Source organism: Sceloporus occidentalis, unplaced genomic scaffold (genome assembly GCF_023333645.1).
Source record: "Sceloporus occidentalis isolate IW3139 unplaced genomic scaffold, rSceOcc1.0.p SCAF_174, whole genome shotgun sequence".
NCBI classification, from domain to species: Eukaryota; Metazoa; Chordata; class Lepidosauria; order Squamata; family Phrynosomatidae; genus Sceloporus; species Sceloporus occidentalis.
The window spans coordinates 1,708,169-1,730,587 of record NW_028317154.1 but is presented as its reverse complement, the minus strand read 5'-3'; the positions used below and the strand labels follow the sequence as shown (position 1 = coordinate 1,730,587).

Below are 22,419 nucleotides of genomic sequence, written 5' to 3'. Positions count from 1 at the left end.
GACTGTTAAAATTTAATAGGAATATTCCCTAAAAATGAAAAACAGATTCCCTAATTCTGTGATCTCCTTATAATCTGTTGGTGCAGTTCTGCAGATAGTAATTTTGTCTCGATCGTGTGTTGACTTTTGTGCAACAACAGGGTTTTTACCTAACAATGGTCCAAAGTTTAAAAAACTGTTATTACCTTAGCAACCATTGGAAACGTCCAATCTGGAACATTTCATTGGTAGATATGATGACAATATAAAATTTTTTTTCAAACTTTGAACCAGAATTGCCCTTTTTTGTATATAACCCTTTTATGACTAGTATATTTATTTGTTTTACATATACTTAAATGCGGTGCAAAACATGCTCCAGGTGAGGCTCGAACTCACAACCTCGGCATTGCTCACTGGATACTGCCTTATAAGTACCGCGCGCTAACCGATTGCGCCACTGGAGCTATACATGGTCGACCAATTTGAACCTTTTGTGTGACTCATTATGGCATGAGACCCCCCCCCCGCTCCCACCAGGACTGCAGAATTCCAAAAAGCATGTAAAATTTTTGGTTTTATGTTATGAAATATTCAGAGGAAAAGATAACATATCAGATCAAATTTTTCATTAGTTAACATGCAAGCGAGCTTCCGTTTAAGTGGTACAGCACCTTGAAATCAGTAAGATGACTTTGAAGACCCACATTAACCATGCATTATATACAGCTAGGAACGTACTTCTTTTAATTAATGTTTTATAGCTTCTTTGTTAATTGGTGTTCTTCCACACAAACATCTTATATTTCAGTATAATCTGAGATTGGGGTTTTAAGATTAGTAGAGATCACCACCTAGTGTACGTTGTGCTTTACTTTACTGAAACAGTACTATTCCGATGCTTTTCACTGTTAGTATTTTTTTACACTACATTCAACGTGTTAATTTGCATTCTTACCATGTAGTTCGCCAGAAAAAATACTATTTTTACTGTTTGGCAATTTTTATTATTTTCTTTGATTGCAGGAAAAAAAACATTATTGTAACAGGAGGTGACCGACAGCATGAACACATGTTTAACGTCATACTCAATCACTTAGAGTTAGTGATCCAAGACCACTGCCCCGTTGACACGAGACCCCTCAAAGAGTGGGGATGAACAGATGACTACAATAAGACTTAACGAGTCGACCCAGTCGCTAAACCATTCGTCTTCAGCTGTTGTTTTCTGGTTTATAGTATGTGCATCACCCTGGACGTCTATCACCAAACTATTAAAACCTGATGCGGTTTTTGATGTCCTAGTCAAAGAAAACACTATTTTTAAAGGCTCTATACACTTTACCCATGGTTGTAACTTAAACTTGACTCTCAGCCTTTAGTTATTTCCAGAGAAACCATTAAGATGTTGGCTTTATTAGTAATAAAGAAGTAAAGCGGACCTAGACATTTTGGGTCTTGGCAAGTTGCTTTAGATACTTAATTCAAGTGACTCCTCAGAAACCAATAAATCATGACTTTATGAAGGGCAGGAGTGGGCAGCACCAAGGGAAAAAAATCTTCGACAAGAGTCAGTCCTCTTTCGGAGACGGGAAAGTGGTGGGGGTGACGTAACGTGACCCTGCTGTGTATGTTAGTCTCATCGCACCAATCCAATCTAGCACCATATGTAGTATAATTGATGATCATGCATTAACATAAGTAAATATTCAAAATTATAAATAAATGAGATACTTGCAGATGTTAAAAGAAAATGTTAACATCTGCAAGTATTTCATTTATTTATTATGGGATGTATGAATATTTACTTATGTTAATGCATGATCATCAATTATGCTACACATGGTGCTAGATTGGATTGGTCTTTTGATTGGCTATCCATTTATTGATATGTGCTATTTAAACTCTTACTTTTGCTTGTGTGGTTAACTTGATAAAGACCTCATCGTGAGGTCGAAACGTTGTTGTCCTTCTCCTTCAATAAATCTGCCTGAGCTGGAACCCTTGACTGCCTGGAGCCTTTATTTATTTTGATCTACTGGGGAGCTGGCCCTTCCTGGCACAGTTAAGCACCTGAGTTCCTTTGGTGTGTGTGCAGATTCCTCATTCTGGTGACTATATAAATTAGACTGTGAGAATGCAATGTGAGAATAGACTCTGTAAAAGCAAACTACTTGGAACCTTGGCCAGTCATTGTATTGTTCCATAAATCTAGTAGATTCGTAGAATTACAACTTCATTTCATTATGCTTTGTACAATGAAGACTCACGTATAACAAGCTTTATTTTTTAAAATTGTTTTCATAAGCAAACTAATGTACAAAAAGATGCATGGCGAGTAAAGGTGATCCAGTGAGGAGCATTTTATTCAACCTTGCAGCAGCGGGCAGAAGTCCAGTCCATCTCGTTACACTGGCAGCGGCAGGTGTTTTCATTCTCGATGTTCCATGAGCCACAGCCCTTTCCACAAGCACAGCCAGTGGGGATGTATCCTATAAAAGAGATATACAGTCATTCTCAAGCTGGACTTACAACCAAGAACTCTAAGGCAAAAGAACTATATGCACTCTTAGTCAAATTAATTAAAGGCTTGGTTATAAAGACTTTAGTAATAAATAGTGGAACATGCTCAAAAAATGTATCTATTTTGGGAAGGGGACTGGGATTGACTGGGAAGGGGTGCCATGTAACCGAGAGTCCACAATTGGAGCCACAAGTGGACAAGCAGGGTGGAAAAGTAGAACATCAAGAGATACCCTTGTTTTGTATGACTTAGCCCGGAATATCGTATGGGTCCATATGGAACTCTGAAATAACCCCTGACTTTAGTTCAAAGTTTCCTCTATAAAGGAGTCACTAGACTTCCATACACTTACGGGTCATTTTCCTTAAGTTAGCAATTTTGTTCTCATGATCAAGGAAAACCCAGTAATCACAACAGAGTTATAACTTCTATGAGGTTTGTTTGACTTTGCTTCTCTTAAATGTGAGGACCATGCGAGAAAAGTATTTGTTATGGTTCATTTTCTTCTAGTACATACTTGTATTTCTAGGATGTATGACTCTCAAGTAGTGTATGGACCCTCTGGATTTGTCTGGCACCCCAAGACAGATTTGGGTGATCAAAATAACTATTTGTTTGATAGAATTGCTTTGCCAAAAGCATGTTATTTTTGGTTTTTAAGTTTAATATATGTTTTTAGCAAAATATTTCCCAAATGAACGGCCAGAGGGTTTGTTCCTTTCTAATTAGAGGTGTGGAAGTGATAGATGACACTGGGATTGTGAAACCTACGTATCCTGAGATCATCCAATGTAAAACAGTCAGTCACAGGAAACCTATATTGCCTTCTATAGAACTTGGAGCTTGCTTACTGTGTTGACACATTTTCCAAAACAGCTATCGTTGTGTTATGTTTTCTCGGAGCAAAAACATGTTCTTCTGGAGAACCTTTTGGGTTGTCCACAGGAGAGCATCTGTGCTACTCTATGCTTATAGTGCTCTGTAGTAAGTATTAAAATTAATGAAAATTACAGGACATTTTTGAGGTGACGTGGCAATACATTGACAATTATCTTACCAACTGGGCATCGTGCTGTGCTGCCACTTCCATTACTTGTTCTGCACGTAAACACACTTTTTTTCCCAGTGTTCCCAGATCCTCCGCCAGGGGGATTGTAACCGCCAGATGATCCTCCTCCACCAGGGTTATAACCTCCAGATGATCCTCCTCCACCAGGGTTATTCCCTCCAGATGATCCTCCTCCACCAGGGTTATTCCCTCCAGATGATCCTCCTCCACCAGGGTTATAACCTCCAGATGATCCTCCTCCACCAGGGTTATTCCCTCCAGATGATCCTCCTCCACCAGGGTTATAACCTCCAGATGATCCTCCTCCACCAGGGTTATAACCTCCAGATGATCCTCCTCCACCAGGGTTATAACCTCCAGACGATCCTCCTCCACCAGGGTTATTCCCTCCAGATGATCCTCCTCCACCAGGGTTATAACCTCCTGATGATCTTCCTCCATTACTCCCACCCCACCACCAAATCTGAGCACCTTTACATATTAAATTAGAAAATGAAAAACATATTTTTAGAGCACAGCACAAATCCAACAGCCTTCTAGTATTCAAAACGTGTTCTTGTGGCTGAAATACATTTCATTACAATAACAATTATTTTTAATTTGATAACCATGATTAGGAAGGCAGTGCTCCATTGGACCAAAGTCCTGGTTTAAAGGGAATGTCATTTTTTCACTGAGACCCACATATCATTTCTACGTTGTTTTTCACTTCAAGGGACTGCAAGTGTTTTTCTCTACATGCACATGCAACCATAACTGCATAGGCCATATCATTGAATGGGTTGGTCCCACATAGAAGCACGTTGTATGGCATGAGAGTCCTCAATGAACCACAGACATCGCGGTTCTGTTGTTCATTGAGAGATCCAATGAGTTACAAGATTCTTTCAATTTAGACTCAAGAGCCTTGAGATCTGGCAGTGCCGTGGACATGCAAAGGTATGTCTCATTTTTTACAGATGACTTATAGATATGTAAGGTGATACATTCAGAAGAGAACTTTTATTCTCAACTTCTCAAGTTTCAGGTGAGATTAACATTGATAAATGCAGAGCAATGCACAATGTCAATCAGCAGCAGCAAAGGCTAGAATAGGCTATATAGTATCTTGTATAAGAAGGGGTGTTGTCTGACATGAAAAGAATAACATTCTACCTCATTTTAAGTCAATGTTAAGACACCAACTTAATAGTGTATGGCAATTTCAGACACAATTACTTACAAGATACTTTGCAAAATAAATCACAAAAGTAACATGAAAAATTTCAAATACAGCAGCAGAGTTAATTACAGTAAATATATCGGAATCAATACCTACAAATGTGGTAACGTCAAACACAATAAATACATACAAATAATCAAGAAATCTAATTGTTATTGCAACAATTCCCAGCCTCCCCCTCCCCGTTTTTCAAGATCATACATTAAGCAGATGCTCATTTTGTAGAGCCTGGCCTTATCACATAGATACATGGAACTGAGAAAAAGTTCTTCCAAGTTCTACATTCTTCTGTCAGCCATCAGCACAGAGATCTCTCCAAGTTAAATACAAGGACCAAAAGAAAAGGGAAAATGGTCTATCGTTTTTAGGCATGCCAAAAAGGTGTACAAAAAGAGAGGATACTTACTTGCGGATGCGATGAGTAAGCAGCTAACGACGAGCGCCAGGGAGGTCATCTTTCTGCAACAGTAACATTGTTTTATTGACATGGGGAGGAATCTACCCCAGGGTAAAATAATTTAGGGTGGGATAATTTGTGCCTCTCCAGCTATTATTGATCTGAGACCTCCATTACCACAGCCCAGTAAACTGAGGGGAATCTGAACGTGTAGAAGGCACAAGGTTTCCCAAACTCTTAAATGCACCCCAAGATGGAAATGTATCATCGCATGTCTATTCTGCCCTACAGCTTCTTTAAAATACAAATCCCCCCCCCCCTACAGCATATTGCATCTTCTCCTAACACATACTACACATACTAGAGTTTCCATTGCTACAGCTTTTCCATTATCCCCTGTATCCTTCCGTACCTTTCGTTAGAGTACAGACCCTACTCTATCAGCATTCCCTATGGTTTTATACCAGCTCTGCTATTTCCAAAACATAAGGCACACCCTTGGGATTTGCCCCAGGCTTTTCTTGTGCCACCCTATAATTTCCAGTGCAGGTGTGGTGGCTGCCCTCTTTCCAAAGACAGCCACCTGACAGGTTTTGGGACACCACCCTACAAATGTTCCTTCTAAGATTATGATGATTCTAGAATCCACCGAAATATGATGAGTTTTATTGGAAATGGAATGGGAATATATAATGTTTTTTTTAAAGAAAACCTGTACTTTTGGAGCAGTTTCAGCGCTTTGAACGTAAAGACTCAAACCTTAATCAGTCTTTGGTCTTGTTTTGGATTCAGGATAGCAGGCAGGTGCCCAAAGAAAGCAGCTTGTAACTTCCAAAGTACGGACTGCTTCCTGAGATGAACAGAAGTCCGGAAAATCTCCCTCAACATGTCAGATCCGTATGAAGATAACAATATCAAAGATGGCAACTGGATACTCGGCTAATCCTTTACGATAATGGGGAATTCAATTCCAAATGGGAACAAAATATCACGAGAATGATCATTCTCTCTTTAATTAGGATAGGGAGAGGTTAGTTGCAGGTTTTGAAAGACTGAATATAAATAAAGGGTGTGTGAAAGGGGGTGCGTGACAACGTATGTTCTTAAATTAATGTATAGCGATGACAACGCATAGCACGTTCTATGGGTGGGTAGGATGCTGAGTGTGTCCGTGACCTGGTGAGAATCATCAAGAAGTGAACTTCAGAGATCACGTTGCGTTCCATACAAAGTGGTTATATGGAAAATGGTGTGGAAATTACATTTCTGTTGAACATTCCTGACAACTGAGCTTAATTCCTGCAAAAAGTCCTGTAGATTGGGATTGTTAGCAGATGTTGTATGCACAGTGAGTAAATAAAGTATTATGCATGTGGAGGGGACAAGCATAACATACCGTATTGGCCCGAATATAGGCCGCACTTTTTTCCCCCACTTTAAGTCTTTAAAGTGGGGGTGCAGCCTATATTCGGGGTCTAGCACCCGACGCTCGGGACATGCAGTTCCGGGCGCTGGGCAGGCAGCAGGGTTAGGATACAGATCCCCCGCAGCGGTGCAGGGGACCTGTATCCTACTCTCTGATACGCTCAGACAGCCTCCCCTGCCAGCACTTTCCACGGGGGGGTGCCGGCACAAGAGATTGTCTAGGCGCATCGTGCAGACGTTCACCGGCAGCGGCGATGAGCGTGAACGACCTCCGCTGCCGGCGCCGCAGCTCGATGTGCTTTAACAATCTCCCTTGCCGGGAATTCCCACGAGGGGAGTCCCGGCAAGGGAGATTGTTAAAGCGCATCATGCAGGCACCGGAAGTTGTCTACGCGTATTGCGTAGGTGTCCCCTGCCGGCCCCGCAAGACACACGGGAGTCTGCTTTGGTAAGTGGGGGGGGGCACATCTTGGGGGCAGAATGGCAGCGTATCTCGGGGGGAGCAGAGTGGCAGTATACAATCAACAATACAATCAACAATACAAGCGTAAGGCAAAGGGGATGCGTGTGAACTTTTAGGACAAAGAGGTAATTAGCAAGAGCCGTCCATTGATCGCTATGTTAATTGCGCCAATTCTACCACTTTGAACTTGAAATGCAAATGTATGCATGAATAATTTACTAGACAGAAACCATTCAACATTCAACTGTTATAGCAGAGATACCATGGGCAGATCCGGGGGGTGAGTGTCTGTATGTGTGTGTGTGTGTAAGTTTGAGTGCCTGAGTGTGTGTTAGTGTTAGGGCTCCTCCTGAGGCCAGGTTCTGACCATGACAAATACTGGAGGTGGATTAGCCAGCTGAGATGTGGCATCAGATGAAGCAGAGCTGGGATACACTTGACCGTTATATTAACCATGTGGGTGTGACGTGAGGACCTACATCACGGTAGTAGCAGGCGTTTAAACCAGTTGATGCTCAGACTTCTTCCTCTACAATAAAGTTGGGCTGAGCCAGGCAGCTGAATGCAACCTGACCTTTTTCCATTCATAGACAGAAATATAGGGGGTTATGTAGAAACAGTCATTGATTCCCATAGAATCTGTAAGAGGCTTTTCTAGACTGACCATTTTATCTTCAACCAGAAGTCTAAAACCATAGTCTTTGACCGTAGGTCTAGGGACCCAAAGAACTCCAAGCATTAAGGTACCTGCCCTGGGTTGGTGCCAGAGGTGCACCTGAATCGTATCCCTACTGTGGCTTTTGTGACTGTCGGATGCCGGGCTACCGTCAGCAGGCAATCCTAAAGCCACCAATATCAGTTTTTGAACTAAGCCAAACTGTGCATAATTTATTAGCACTGATAAAAAGGTTAATTAGCTTTCTGTGGGTGTATACCAGAAGGACATGCAAACCTATTGTACAATGCTGCAAACTATACTTAATACCTGTATAATTATAAGTTTGAAATCAAGCATGAGCAATGTTTTATTTTTGTTGAATGAATTACTAGCATGCCCCAATCTCAGGGTGAAGGGAGATTCCTGGGGGGCTGATACCTTCCTATTGTATACTGCTGTGATAATGTATTCTCAATTGGTGCTTTTGCTATCATTGTGTTATGGTTGATATCCCTGATTGAATGCAGGTGACTCAATAAAGTGTATCTTTAAACAATGACAAGTCTAGACTTCTACGAGGACCGGTATCAGAGCCATTTGGAAGACATTTGATAAGTCACTATATAGAACCTTCATGATGGGCTATTAAAGGATTAATACTCAAAGAGTCTCAGGGTCAGCTGATTATAAAGATGGAGTACAAATAATGACAGATTAAAAAAATATAAATGTTTTATTTAAAACATAGAAAAAAATGGAGAAAGATGGACCCGTGTGTTCTCTAGCTAATGCTATTTCTCCGAATGGTATTTTATTTGAAATATACCATGGCTATGCTGATTCAAACATTTTGAATGCGCTGGAATAAAAAAAAAACAGCCTTGAACCGTCGAGGCATGGACTCCTCTAGACCTCTGAAGGTGTGCTGTGGTATCTGGCACCAAGACGTTAGCAGAAGATCCTTTAAAACCTGTAAATTGCAAGGTGCGGCCTTCATAGATGCATCCTGGTGCCATGTCTTCTCCAGGTAATCAACGCGCACACCTGGCCATCTACGTGATGTAAATGAAAACGTAATTCATCCGCCCAGCCACCTTCTTCCATTGATCTTGTGCTTATGCTCACGTGCCCATTGTAGGCTCTTTCGGCAGCATCGGCATCCTGACTGGTCTGCGGCTACGCAACCCAATACGCAACCAACCGTGATGCACTGTGTCTGACACCTTTCAGAACAGCATTAACTTTTTTCACCCCCATGTGCATCAATGAGTCTTGGCTGCCCTTGACCCTCTCACCGGTTCACTGGTTCTCCTTCCTTCGACCACTTTTGATAGGTACTCCAGACCCGGAACCCCCCACAAGAGCTGCAATTTTAGCCATCACAATTTGGCCCTTGTCAAAGTCGCCCAGATCCTTACACATTTTTCCTGCTTCTAACACATCAACTTTGGGGATGAAATGTTCACTTGCTGTCTGATATATCTTACCCACTGACAGGTGCCATGATAACAAGATTATCAGTCTTATTCACTTCATCTGTCAGTGGTCATAATGTTATGGCTGATCGGTGTATATGTGTGTATGAGCAAGTGTATACATGGGTATGGTTTGTGTGTTTCTATGGGCAGTGTACATGTGTGTGCATGTGCAGGTGCTTGTAAGGGATTTTGACAGTCTATCCATACTATTACTGTTTAAGAGAAACAATCAAATTGTTGCCATATATTATGTACAATTGGTTGATTTGGAGCTATATGACCATTCTATGTTAAAACATCATTTATTGGTATCATCACATATAAAAAAACAGATCCTTGTTTATATCAACTTTATAACTATATGCACATAACACAGACTTTTGTTTTGTTAACATTTGTTTACATTGTGCAGATCAAGATTAGATTAATCGCTGCTGCAGCTCTTCTTTTTTTCTTGTGAGCGTCAGAAGCTGAATAGATCATTATTTAATTACTTAATTTAGTTAAAATCGAATTATTTAATCTCAGCCTCCAAACCGATTCAAGGGCGGAGTCTTGCGGCATCAACAGGTTTTTTTCAGTTTTTAATTGGAATCACTGATATCTATAGTAGGTTTTTTCAGCAATTATAGTAAGGTGGCTTTTGATAACCTTAACCATAAGGTGTTAAGCATTCGCCTTTTTTCACTCCCGCACTTTATGGAATGAGTACTGCCATGGTTTTTACTTTGAAGGACTAAGGACCTTAATAAAAATGAGTTTATAATTTTACCTGATGTATATATGTATATATTATTATTATTAATTAATTAATTAATTATTTTATTTATATAGCGCCAACAATTTACGCAGCGCTTAATACAATACATAAATTCAAGGGATATGACAAGACAAGAATTGACAGACTAAGACAAACCGATACATTTGGTGGAGAGACTCGGCTGCAAGATTACAATCTAGAGGGAAATGGGGTGACAAACATAAGGCATAGAGAAAGGGTGAGAGGTATTGTGGTGGTTGTATCAGTGACAGATGGTGCGGCTTCTCTGAAGAAGTGGGTTTTAAGTAGACTTGTGCATTCGTCTTCGGGCGAACATGAAAACGAACACGAAGAGTGCGTTTTCGTGTTCGTTCCGAAGACATGAAGAAGAGAAGACAGTGCAGGTAAAACGTAGGCGAAGACGAAGACCCACACACGAAGAATCTTCGCCTTCGTCTACTAATCTACCCGGTCCCTCCCCCATCTAATTTACCTTATCTTCACAGCATCGCGGGAGTTGACTGAAGTGGAAATCAGAAGGTTCGTCGTCAGGGGTTACAGGGCAGTGTGAGTGAGCCTATTGGTCACCTGCAGGGTCTTCCTCTGGCATCAAACAATTGGTTGATGCCAGAGGAAGACCCTGCAGGTGACCAATAGGCTCACTTGCACAGCCTTTTTAATTCCTGATTTCCGCTCCCGTTAACCCCTGCAATGCTGCGTTGGATAATGGGAGCAGAAATCTGTAGGGTAAAGGGCTGTGCAAGCGACCAATAGGCTCACTCGCACGGCCCCTTACCACTAGTTGCTAGGCAGAAAAAAAAAGCAACCTGGGACCCTGCTGCACCAGTTAACTTAAAAGTCCGTGCCAGTGACCAACAAAGTCACTGGTACGGACATTTAACTGACACAGCAGGGACACCAGTGGTCTCCCCACTGTGTCAGTTAAATGTCAGTGCCAGCGACCAACAAAGTCGCCGGTACGGACATTTAACTTAGTATAAATAGCTTACTATAACTTCGGACAGAATGCTGCCCTCTGTTGGTTTTACATTAAGTAGCATATGCTTGAAATCCAAAGTTATTCTGCTACTCAACGTAAAACAAACAGAGGGCAGCATTCTGTCCGAAGATATATTAGCCATATGTGGCAGTGTGTTCATTTTCATTTATTAATTATTTAAATAAAATATATCCCCATGATCCGCTGGTCTCCCCGCTGCAACAGTTAAATGTCCGCACTCGCAGACATTAATTTTGTCGAACTTCCAAACTCTTTTTTTCTATTTATTTTGGGTTTTTTTTGTATTAAACTGTTAGACGAAAGGATCATGGGAATAAATGCAAATGAGCACACGGCCCCATATGGCTTATATATCTTTGGACAGAATGCTGCCCTCTGTTGGTTTTACATTAAGTAGCATATGTTTGAAATCCAAAGTTATTCTGCTACTCGACGTAAAACCAACAGAGGGCAGCATTCTGTCCAAAGATATATTAGCCACAGTCTAACAGTTTAATACAAAAAACCCCCTAAATAAATAGAAAAAAAGAGTTTGGAAGTTCGACAAAATTAATGTCCGCGAGTGCGGACATTTAACTGTTGCAGCGGGGAGACCAGCGGATCATGGAAATATATTTTATTTAAATAATTAATAAATGAAAATGAACACACTGCCACATATGGCTAATATATCTTCGGACAGAACGCTGCCCTCTGTTGGTTTTACACTGAGTAGCAGAATATTCTGCCCGAGAATATATTAGCTATATATGGTACTGTGATCATTGGTCGACAGCAGGAGGCCCCCTGCTGGCGACCAATGGAGTTGCTGATACACACATTTAAAGTACTGGCGCCAGAGCTGCGTTAACCCCGTATTAACCCCTTAACCGGAAAAAACGAAGAAAAAACGAATATTCGCCCGAAGAGAAGACAGGAACGGGCGAATATTCGCGGAATACGAAGATTTTTTTTTCCCCGAAGACGAGCACGAAGACGAACACGAAGAGCCCCCTGGTGCCCAAGTCTAGTTTTAAGATGTTTCTTGAATGTCGGGAGGGAGGGTGAATGCTGAAGGTTCCTTGGGGGTAGATTCCAGAGATATGGGGCAGCTCGAGTGAAATCTTGTAGATGGGAAAAGGAAGAGGTGATGAGTGAGGAGGAGAGCCTTAGCCCATGGGAAGAATGTAGGGATCGAGTAGGAGAGTATTTGCTAATGAGGTCAGAAATGTACGAAGGAGCAGTATTATGGATGGCCTTATATGTCAGTACCAGGATCTTAAATTTAATTCTAAAGGTAATTGGGAGCCAGTGGAGGGTTTCACAGAGGGGGGAAGCAGAAGAGGAGCGACGTGCAAGGAAGATGAGCCTAGCAGCGGCATTTAGGATAGACTGTAGAGGAGAGAGTCGAGACAGTGGAGTGCCAACCAGAAGAGTGTTGCAGTAGTCAAGACGGGAAATGATAAGTGAATGAACCAGAGTTTTTGTGGATTCTTGGGTGAGGAATGGGCGGATACGAGAGATGTTTTTTAGGTGCAAGTGGCAGGATCTGGCGACGGACTGAATGTGAGGGATGAAGGAGAGGTTTGAGTCAAGGATGACCCCAAGGCATCGGCCTGGTTAGTAGGAGAGATAGTCGTGTTGTTAATGGTGATAAAGAATTCAGGTAGTGGAGTGGAGATGGAGGTAGGGAAGATAATGAGTTCAGTTTTAGAAAGATTAAGTTTCAGGTAGTGTTGTGACATCCATGAGGAAATAGCAGACAAGCAATTGGTAATACGGGACATGAGAGATCAGGAGAAGACAGGTAGATTTGGGTATCATCTGCATATAGATGATACTGGAGGCCAAATGAGTTGATTAGTTTGCCAAGAGATGAAGTATAAAGAGAGAACAGCAGAGGGCCAAGGACTGAGCCTTGGGGGACACCAACCGAAAGTGGAAGAGACGATGATGTCTTGCCAGATAAGTTGACAGAGAAGGAACAGTTAGACAGATATGAGGATATCCAGGAGAGAGCTGTATCTCGAATGCCTATAGAAGCAAGTGAGTCTAGAAGAAGGTGGTGATCAACAGTATCGAAAGCAGCAGAGAGATCCAGTAGTATCAGAATAGAGTAGTGACCTTTAGCTTTGGCAGAGAGCAAGTCATTGGAGACTTTTGTTAGAGCTGTTTCAGTAGAGTGAAGGGGTTTGAAACCAGACTGTACAGGGAATTAGAGGAGAGGAAGTTAGTGAGGCGATTGTACACAATCCGTTCAAGCAGCTTAGAGGTAAAAGGAAGCAGAGAGATAGGGCGGTAGTTAGTCAAACAGACGGGATCTGAGGAAGGATTCTTTAGAATTGGTGTGATTAGCGCATGCTTGAAGGCAGATGGTACAGTTCCAGATGATAGAGAAAGATTAAATAGGTGGGTAAGTGATGGACCAAGGGATGGACATAGAGACTTTGTGAGGTGTGAAGGGATGGGGTAAAAGGGGCAGATTGTTGAGTGAGAGGAAGAAAGAAGAGTGGCTATCTCTTCTTCAGTTATAGGGGAAAGGCAGTTAGTATAGTAGGAATGGAGAGAGTGGTGGTGAGTGGTGTAGGAGGGAGTTGTAAGGAAGAGGTCTTTTCTAATAGTCTCAATCTTCTCTTTGAAGTGGGTAGCAAGATCTTGGGCAGTGAGAGAGGTTTGTGGTGTGGGTGTGGAGGGACAGAGAAGGGAGTTGAAAGTAGAAAAAAGGCGTCGTGGGTTGGAAGAAAGGGGGGATATGAGAGTGGAGAAGTAGAGCTGTTTGGCGAGAGAGAGGGCAGAGTTGTAGGTGTGAAGCATGAATTTATAGTGAGTAAAGTCTTCGCTGGATTTTGATTTTCTGAAGTAGCGTTCAGCTGTGCGGCAGCACTTCTGAAGAAACCGAAATTGTCGGGGGTAACATGTAGTAATTGGAGCTATGGTGTTGTGTGTGTGTGTAAACCTGACCTAAATACATTTATTCTAACATAGAGGTAAAAAAAGAGTCTTTCTTGGCTTGGTGCTGCCTCTTGATGGCACCATAACCCGTTGGGCATGGGCAGGTGCCTACAGGGTTCGTGGCAATGGCAAGTCAGAGCAAAATTATGCTTATTATGTGGGTTGGGTAGAGTGGGCAGGGCTTTGATGCAGTGGGTGTGGCACATTTTCAAGTAGGTACATGTATGTAAGTACTATGTAATTGGACCTGTCTGCTGGTTGCTATGGCAACAAGGCCATAGCTAAACTTACATCATTCTTTTACTTAGACCCAGATGAAACGAAAGCCGATGATGTAAGCAGAAATCCAAAAGCAGCTGGTGAGGTAGAACTAATAGCAAAAAAAAAAGAGTTGAGCAACTGCCCGCTATACCCAATATTATGATCTGACAATAATTGTGATGTTGTTTTTGTTACTGTAGTAATATAGAAAGCTTGTTAATATTTTAATAGTAATCATTAAACTTTGCATTAAACACCCGCTTCCTAATTGATATAATTACACTGTTAGAAAGTATAGTTTGAAGTAGGATACAATGCAGCCCTCGGCCATATTCCCACAGCGAGTTAAGTAACTTGTATTTAATTCAGTGCAAATAAAGCTGTGAACCAAATACACAAATTCACTGTCTAAAAAATGTCCATTCGCATACACTGGTACATACAAAAAAAAAGGGCTCAGCCGTTTCTTATGTATTTCCTACCAATTAAGGCCAACACATTCCCAGACTGGGTATAGAAGACAGGAGAAAAGAAGAGATGGAGAAAAGAAAAAGGAGAGGAGATGAAAGAGAAATATGAGAAGATGGAAGAAAGAAAAGAGTAAAGGAGAGAAGGGGAAAAAAGAAAAAAGCAGAAGTGCTGTCCCCTGCAGTATGGAGAATGCATAAACTCACAGAGGGAAATCCATTACTCAGTAATGCATTCTTCATACTACATGGTAGTGCTTTACATGGAAGGCGTACGTTCCCTGGCTGGTCACCTAGCGGTTTAATGTATTGTGAATAAACATGTAACATCCGACCCCTGAGATGTCCTCATGCACCAGAAGCAAGAAAAGGCGCTGCTTTCATAGGGGTATTACTTAACTTTTACTGCTGGGCTACGTTGCCTCTACACCATCTCCTACAAGATGAAGAAAGATGGCCAGTGTTAAAACTCTGCGCCCTGACCGGAGGAAGAGTCTGCCCATTGTTAATTCAGACTAATTGTTCCAATGAACGGTCACGCCCTGTACCTTTATACGTGTTTCATGGAGCACCGAGACACGCCCCTCACCTTATATATCCTTGGGTTATATATATTGTATCGGTACCTGGAGAACCATCAATTACAATGTACAGTTGTTAACATAGAGTATATTATTGGTTACCATGGCATGTGCTTTATCACTCTTACCACAGGCCATAACAAAATATTTTTTTATATGTTTAGCCACAGGGTTGCCACATTTCATTATTTTGAAACTTTTACTAAGTAAACCGCATATTCACTGCTAATTATTGTGCTTTACTCGGGTGAATCACTGTATTCAGAGCCACTGGTTTGCCAGGAGTTAAGATGGCGTCTTCAGCTGTTTTCTTAAAAGCACGCCCTGTAGAGACATGGCAAAAATCAAACCCCAGAAACTCCGCCCTCAGACTCATTTTGACCAATAGATAATCACGGATAGTTCCTACCCTCGTGAAAAGTTAGAGATAGGCGGGTCAGCCAATGAGAAGCGAGGAGGCGTGGCCGGCTGCGGCGTACGGAAAAAATGGGGGTGAAGCTGGAGGTTTTTAGGGTAAATATGAGTGCACGTGACTTGGGTATCGCTCTCGGTGGCTTGTGTAAACGGTGATCGTGACGTCATTAAGTTAATCTTTATGTTTTCATTAGTACGTTTTTTGACCCCGGCTGAGGTCACGTTACTGTGTGCGTGGTTCACGGTTTAATGTCACTGTGATAAATGCCCTTTGACGTCCCCTTGTGCACCAAGGGAGGCTTTAATTAAAGGGCACCTGCTATTTAAAATTAGGCCGAACCGTTGTTAGGAAAGGTATTTCAACTGCAATAGTGCTAGCAGCTTTGGTAATAAAAGTGTAGGTGAGAAGTCACACATGACAACATCCTGCTGTGTTGGAGTGCTCTTATGATGTCATATGAGTGGGTCTGTGACTTTTTTGATCATGCATGCCAGCTTTTGCTGAAACACTGAACCAGCGTGATGACGTGGGTATGATGCCCGCTATATGTGGTCCCTGGTTGGCCCCGTTAAATAGACTGCCTTGGGGGAGATCTAAGGTGCTGCACTCGAGGTGGGCGCAGGTTATCGTGCAGAGCGGAGGTGCCTGCCTGCGGTTCGCCGTGGTGGTCCCACAAATCAGCATGGTGGGCTGGACAACCAAAAGTTGTGGCATAAAAAACAATGCATTTTGTCATTAAGGGGTTAATTTTCCCGACAATAAAAAGCAATTGTTACATAGAATATTTTATTGCCACAAAATAAAAATGTATTAACTATATATATGTGAGATAAGGCGGAAATAAACGTTAAAGGATTGTAGATGCCCCAAGCTATATGTGTTCGGCTGGCTCGCCAAATGTTCGGGGGGGGGGGACTAACAAGGCCACCTATGTGCCCAGGGCCGGCCGAAGACTTAACGCCGCCTGGGGCGAAGTTTAAAATGCCGCCCGACGCCGGGGGGGGGGGGCGGCATTATCTACCCCCCCCGGTACTTACCCTTAAACAGTCCTGCGGCGAGTCTCCCTGTGCTGCCACGGTGCCGGCTTGTAATGCTGAGCGCCGGAAATTCGCGTCACTTCCGGCGCTCTGCATTACAAGCCGGCACCGAGACCGAACAGGGAAACTCGCCGCAGAGGAGAGAGAGAGAGAGAGGGGCGCCGAGCCGGTAAGCGAAAATCACTCGGTGCCCCTCTCTCTCTCCTCCGCTTCAAAAAAAAAACGCTTGGGGAGGCAAAGTGCCGCCCCTTCTGAAGTGCCGCCTGGGGCAATTGCCCCAGTCGGCCCCATTGTAGGGCCGGCCCTGTATGTGCCTGTGCTTTGCTAACACTGATTGGCTGCATCAAGCAGCCAATCGGTGGAGTGAGATCACAAGCCGTGAAGGTGGTGTTCTGCTGCAGCTTCTCCCTAAGGTAAGTACCGGAGGGAGGGGGTTGCCTTGCAGTCCTAAGAAAGTGTGAAGTCTGAAATATGCATTATTTTTTCAGGAGGCTGGTGCTAATTTTGAGCAAATTGAATAAATCCTTCTTGATTCCAGAATGACACCGATGTTTCTCCTTGGATTAGCCATGTGCTAGAAAAGTACGCAGCCTTTTTTTGACACTGTCTGTTGGATTTGATAGCACTGCTTGTGTAGTTGGTAAATCCCACAATTTACGCAGCGCTTAATACAATAAATATATTCAAGGGGTCTGACGGGACGAGAATTGACCGACTAAGACAAACCGATACATTAGGTGGAGAGAGCCCGGCTCGCAAGCTTACAACTCTTCCTACTGATTGGCTGTTTCAAGCAGCCAATCGGTGTTGGGGGGGGGGGAAGCACTCCCATTGAAATCAATGGGATGGGTTTCCGCACTTGCCCCCCCAGCATTCCCAGGGTATATCATGTGAAGGGTGATGTGTTCAGCCGGCGATGCACATCAACATTTAAAGGGACCATTCATTAAAATGCATGTGATGTCTGCAGTGTTCCTTTAAGATTGTGTACACCGCAGATTCAACTGTGTAACAACGCTGCCCCCCAGTGGCCAATTATACAGCTACAGCGCTGAGTGGATGCGGAGTTTCATCAGACATTAAAAGCTTAATTCTTAAAAATATATTCACCCTACAAAAGTCTCACCCTGTATAGTTATGTTTATCCAGCTGCAAAACTGCACTGAGAGGTGGATGGGAGGCCCAGAAAATAAAAAAAAAAAGTTCTTCAGCCTACAAAAAATAAAAAAAAACAGGGGGCTTCCTTCTATTTGTTTCCATGGTGACTGCTCCACATTCCGATATAAACAATATATGGAAAAATAATGCTTAATTGATTTTTATCTTTAGACATATGTTTGTATGTGCATTGTTAACTGCATACTGCCTGGTCCATGTGGGTGTCATGACAGGCGTATTTTGGTGGTAAGTAAGTGGTAAATACAGTGTTTTCACCATAGCGACCAATGCAGTGTTTTTGTAAATTGTTTTAGTTTTATCTCTGTGCTCTTTAGACCTGACCCCCAAAGTATCTGTGGGGGTCCTGCCCGTGCCTAAATGCTACTTGTTCTATGCCAATGCACCCCCTGTGTTTTTGCCCCCTCAGATGGCCCTGTACCTGTCCTTTCCTGTTACCATGTTCTGGATTTCTAATCAGGCCGAGTACTTTGAGGAGTACGTGGTGAAGCGTAAGGTGAGTGCCTCCTCTGTTCCGAGACATGCGCGTGTACATACAACCGAACGCAAACCTCGCAGCGTAGAACCCCTAAAAACATAAACGCAAGAACGCCAACCCGTGTGAAAAACAATAGCTCAGCTACACGAAAGTGGCGGGTTACAAGGTACACATGTACACATACACACATCCTTACTCTCTCACAGTATACACACACACACACACATCCTTACTCTCACAGTATACACACACACACACACACATCCTTACTCTCTCACAGTACATACACACACACACACACACATCCTTACTCTCTCACAGTACATACACACACACACACACACACATCCTTACTCTCTCACAGTACATACACACACACACACACACATCCTTACTCTCACAGTATACACACACACACATCCTTACTCTCTCATAGTACACACACACGCACACATCCTTACTCTCACAGTACACACACACATCCTTACTCTCACAGTACACACACACACACACATCCTTACTCTCACAGTACACATACACACATCCTTACTCTCTCACAGTACATACACACACACACATCCTTACTCTCTCACAGTACATACACACACATCCTTACTCTCACAGTACACACACACACATCCTTACTCTCTCATAGTACACACACACACACACATCCTTACTCTCACAGTACACACACACACACACATCCTTACTCTCACAGTACACATACACACATCCTTACTCTCACAGTATACACACACACACACACACACACATCCTTACTCTCTCACAGTACACACACACACCCTTACTCTCTCATAGTACACACACACACATCCTTACTCTCACAGTACACACACACACACACATCCTTACTCTCTCACAGTACACACATATATCCTTACTCTCTCATCACACCTCCGCAGCCTTACCTTGTCTGGCGCCTTTAGTTACGGCTGTTCGTACAATATGTGAGCAGCAGCCGTATTATCATGGACCTACCCCTGACCCCTGCCCTGCGGTTAACCAGTTCCCATAAAGCTAATTTCTATTTCTCTGTTTATAAATCCCAAATGGCTGAAGGTGGGGGCTTCGTACATTTACCCCCTCTGAGTCATTTAAATTGAGTGATTTAAATCATTTGTCTGCAGTGTGTTCACTAACCTGGTTCTTAACGTCTTCTTTTTCCCCCCCCAGAGACAAATCTTCCCCCCAGAGCGTGAGGACGTGGTAAGGCACACAGGGGCATTACTGTGGGTTGGTGGAGACAGGGAGGGGTATAGCAGTGATGTATTCTGACCTAAAGATGCAGTCCCCCTGACGCAAAACCTAGGGACGGTCACCCTCTCCCCAACTGGCCCACTTACACTATGGAGGCTGTGAAGGGGGTGACTGGGGGTACCGTCCTTGATCAGGCCTAGAGCAGCACCCAAGTTAAATACATCCCTGGGTTATAGTCACGTGAGAAGTATGGTGTAGCTCTAAGATGTACAGTATGTCCTCAAGTGACATCACAGATATGCTTTTGGAGCCTGCGACTTTAAGTGAAATGACGTACAACAAAATTCCAGTCTCCCTACCGTCTCCCTGTCTCCTTTCCTCACAGCTCGGCTTCTGATCTTGCATCTTCTTGTCTTCAGACTTCTTTCTTCTGTCTTTATCCTCTTTTCTTGGTGTCTTATTTCATCCTCTGTGTATTAGGCCTCCTGGCGCACATCTGCAAAAAGGGCGCAGCAGTCCGGGAACATCCTCTCCCCCGATTGGAGAAATGAGAGAGAGGATTTTCCTGGAAGCTCTGCCCTCTTGCAGATGTCCACCGGGAGGCCTGATTCACGGACCAAGAAAGAAGCTACGAAAAGAGGATAAAAACAGAAGAAAGAAGTCTGAAGAACAAGTTTTCTCTTGGTAAGAATAGACCCTGTCAGAAACGGGCATCATTACAACCGCTTCTCTTTCTTATCGCGCAGAGGAGGGAAATAGAGGAGCACAGAGAGAAACTAAGAAAAATGAAAGACGAAATGCAGGACAGGATGAAGTAGACTGAAGTTCTTCTCTCTGAGGCTGCTGGGACCGAGCCACTGGTCCTCCTGTACGATCTACCATTATCCCAACACCCCGTTCTCCCGCCGGATCGCATACAGTCGTAATGTTTTGTACAGTTCTAAATTAAAGACTGATTGTTCTTAGGACTGCAGGCGTCTTGAAACAAGGGTACCTTTTTATTCAACTTCCGGTAGATCACCAAACATTTCCACTCTCTCCTCCACATCTTTCTTGCTTCCCTTAATAGCAGTTCCACCTACTCTGTTGAAACGGCAAATAACATCAGCTTCCTTTCCTTTTGAATTTTGGACCGTAGTCCCGGGGCTGTCTCGGCGAACTGACCACACCAGCTGTTTTTCTGCTTCTGTGATCTTAAAGCTGGGATTTATACCCTTTGCATCCCTTTAGCGGAACAAATTGCCATCGTCCTCAGTCGGCTAAAGTTACACGCAGATGAATGTATAGCGCTCCCGCCACTGTTACTACCTTTAATAAAACTGGATGGTGCTGAACGCTCAATCAGGGGAAGGTTCTCCATCAAACCAGCCAAGAAAGTACCAGGACGCATCAGAGTTGGGTTGGCGGTGCCTGAAACGCTGGGCGGGGGACTTGGCTCCACGGTGGCATTTTTGGTGCGTGCAAAAAAAATAATTCAAAAAACCCCGCACACCAAAGGGTTAAACGACATTCTTCTTCCTCTAAATCCTATTTAGCAAATCACGCCTTGATTTTGATCTCTGAAATTAATGAAATCCTGTCTTGATTTGTTAACAGGGATTTACGGCAAGAGAGATGTCTTGTTTAACCCCTTAAGGACCAGGGCTGTTTTACAATGTTTTCCCATAAACAACCAGAGCAAGTTCAGCTCTTTAAATGTATATAAATTGTATACGAGTAGAACCAATGGGGAAAAAATATCCAAAATATATTTAATAGCTTAGTGCATGGTAAGCGTTAAATACCAAAATACCCCTATTTCAAAAACCATGGGGTGTCTGGTTGTCAAGCATGTATGGTCGATGGGGGTGATTTAAATTGAGCCGGCTTCGAAGATGTCCCCCATAGGACATGGGGACAGGAGGACCAGATTCTTGTACTTATTGCCCTATAACTTGAAAAAAAAAAAACATTGGGTATTTATAAACTCAGGACAAATAGTTAAATCTTTAGTGGGTTTTTTTCATTAGCTTTTGTAGATGAGTAAAAGATTTTTCAAGTAAAAGTCAGAAAAAGTCCCTTTTGTTTTCTCAATTTTTCACCATATTTTATACTTTTTTTTTTAATAGTAAGTAATATGATATACTCAAAATAATGACATCTCAAGGAAGCCCTTCTTGTACTGAAAGAAACAATATATAACCTTTGCTGGTTCCGTAAACGAGAAAGAAGAAATGTTTAAACAGCCATTTTCACAAAGGGTACAAAAATTGTAACCCAGTCCAGGCACGAAGGAGTTAAAGAGCCGTTTCCGTTATAATATGCATTGTCCCTTTAAACTCAATTCGGCGGCGGACATAAACGGGGCTCCGCACATAATTAGCGCAGAGCTAAAAGCCACGCCCCTCACAGGCAACCTGGGCAGTCTTAGAGCAGAATCCCGCCCAATAAGTGGGGCCACAAGGAGTTGTAAACCCAAGAGATAAAATGAACCATTAACAGTGCCGCTTACACGCAATTCTGCGGAAACAGGGTAACGAACGATCGTAGGTCTCCGACCATTTTGTATTTTCTTTGGTGCTCTGACATACACATCTAAGACAAGTTTTGTCTCCCTCGTAAAACCGGCGTAGTTGTTTCCCCTTTTTAGAACTCGATACGCTAGCCACGCCCTGGAACCTTCTAAGCGTGGAAATAATGACGAACAGCCTTTCTATTGGTCCCCCCTTCGCCAGTCCCTTATCAACCAAGCTACCGCCCTTTAGCAACGGACTTCCTGCTCCTCCCGTGATGTCACGAGAGCTCCTGGCGTCACAACGCGGAAGTCGCCAAAGTTTTGGGGACCCTGAACTTGCAGCGGTGGCGGGATAGCGCAAG

The 22,419-nt window shown here is 43.0% G+C and overlaps 1 protein-coding gene and 1 non-coding gene across 2 annotated transcripts; one reads left to right on the top strand and one right to left on the bottom strand.

The window, feature by feature from the left end:
* Positions 1-353: 353 nt before the first annotated feature.
* TRNAI-UAU (transfer RNA isoleucine (anticodon UAU)) lies at positions 354-446 on the bottom strand. The gene is given in 2 exon segments: positions 354-389; positions 409-446. It is a non-coding gene; the product is annotated as a tRNA-Ile (tRNA).
* Positions 447-15,722: 15,276 nt separating this feature from the next.
* On the top strand, positions 15,723-20,381 carry LOC149279249 (protein PET100 homolog, mitochondrial-like). Its single transcript, XM_089501450.1, has 4 exons — positions 15,723-15,749; positions 18,274-18,360; positions 19,540-19,572; positions 20,310-20,381. The coding sequence occupies exons 1-4, from the start codon at positions 15,723-15,725 to the stop codon at positions 20,379-20,381; spliced, it is 219 nt and encodes a 72-aa protein (XP_089357576.1).
* Positions 20,382-22,419: the final 2,038 nt, after the last annotated feature.

Excerpts from the sequence above, each read along its gene's own strand:
- LOC149279249 (XM_089501450.1), top strand. The coding sequence starts at position 15,723 with ATGGGGGTGAAGCTGGAGGTTTTTAGG. Across the intron at positions 15,750-18,273 it reads TGAAGCTGGAGGTTTTTAGG|ATGGCCCTGTACCTGTCCTT; the intron begins GTAAATATGAGT and ends TTGCCCCCTCAG. Across the intron at positions 19,573-20,309 it reads CCCCAGAGCGTGAGGACGTG|AGGAGGGAAATAGAGGAGCA; the intron begins GTAAGGCACACA and ends CTTATCGCGCAG.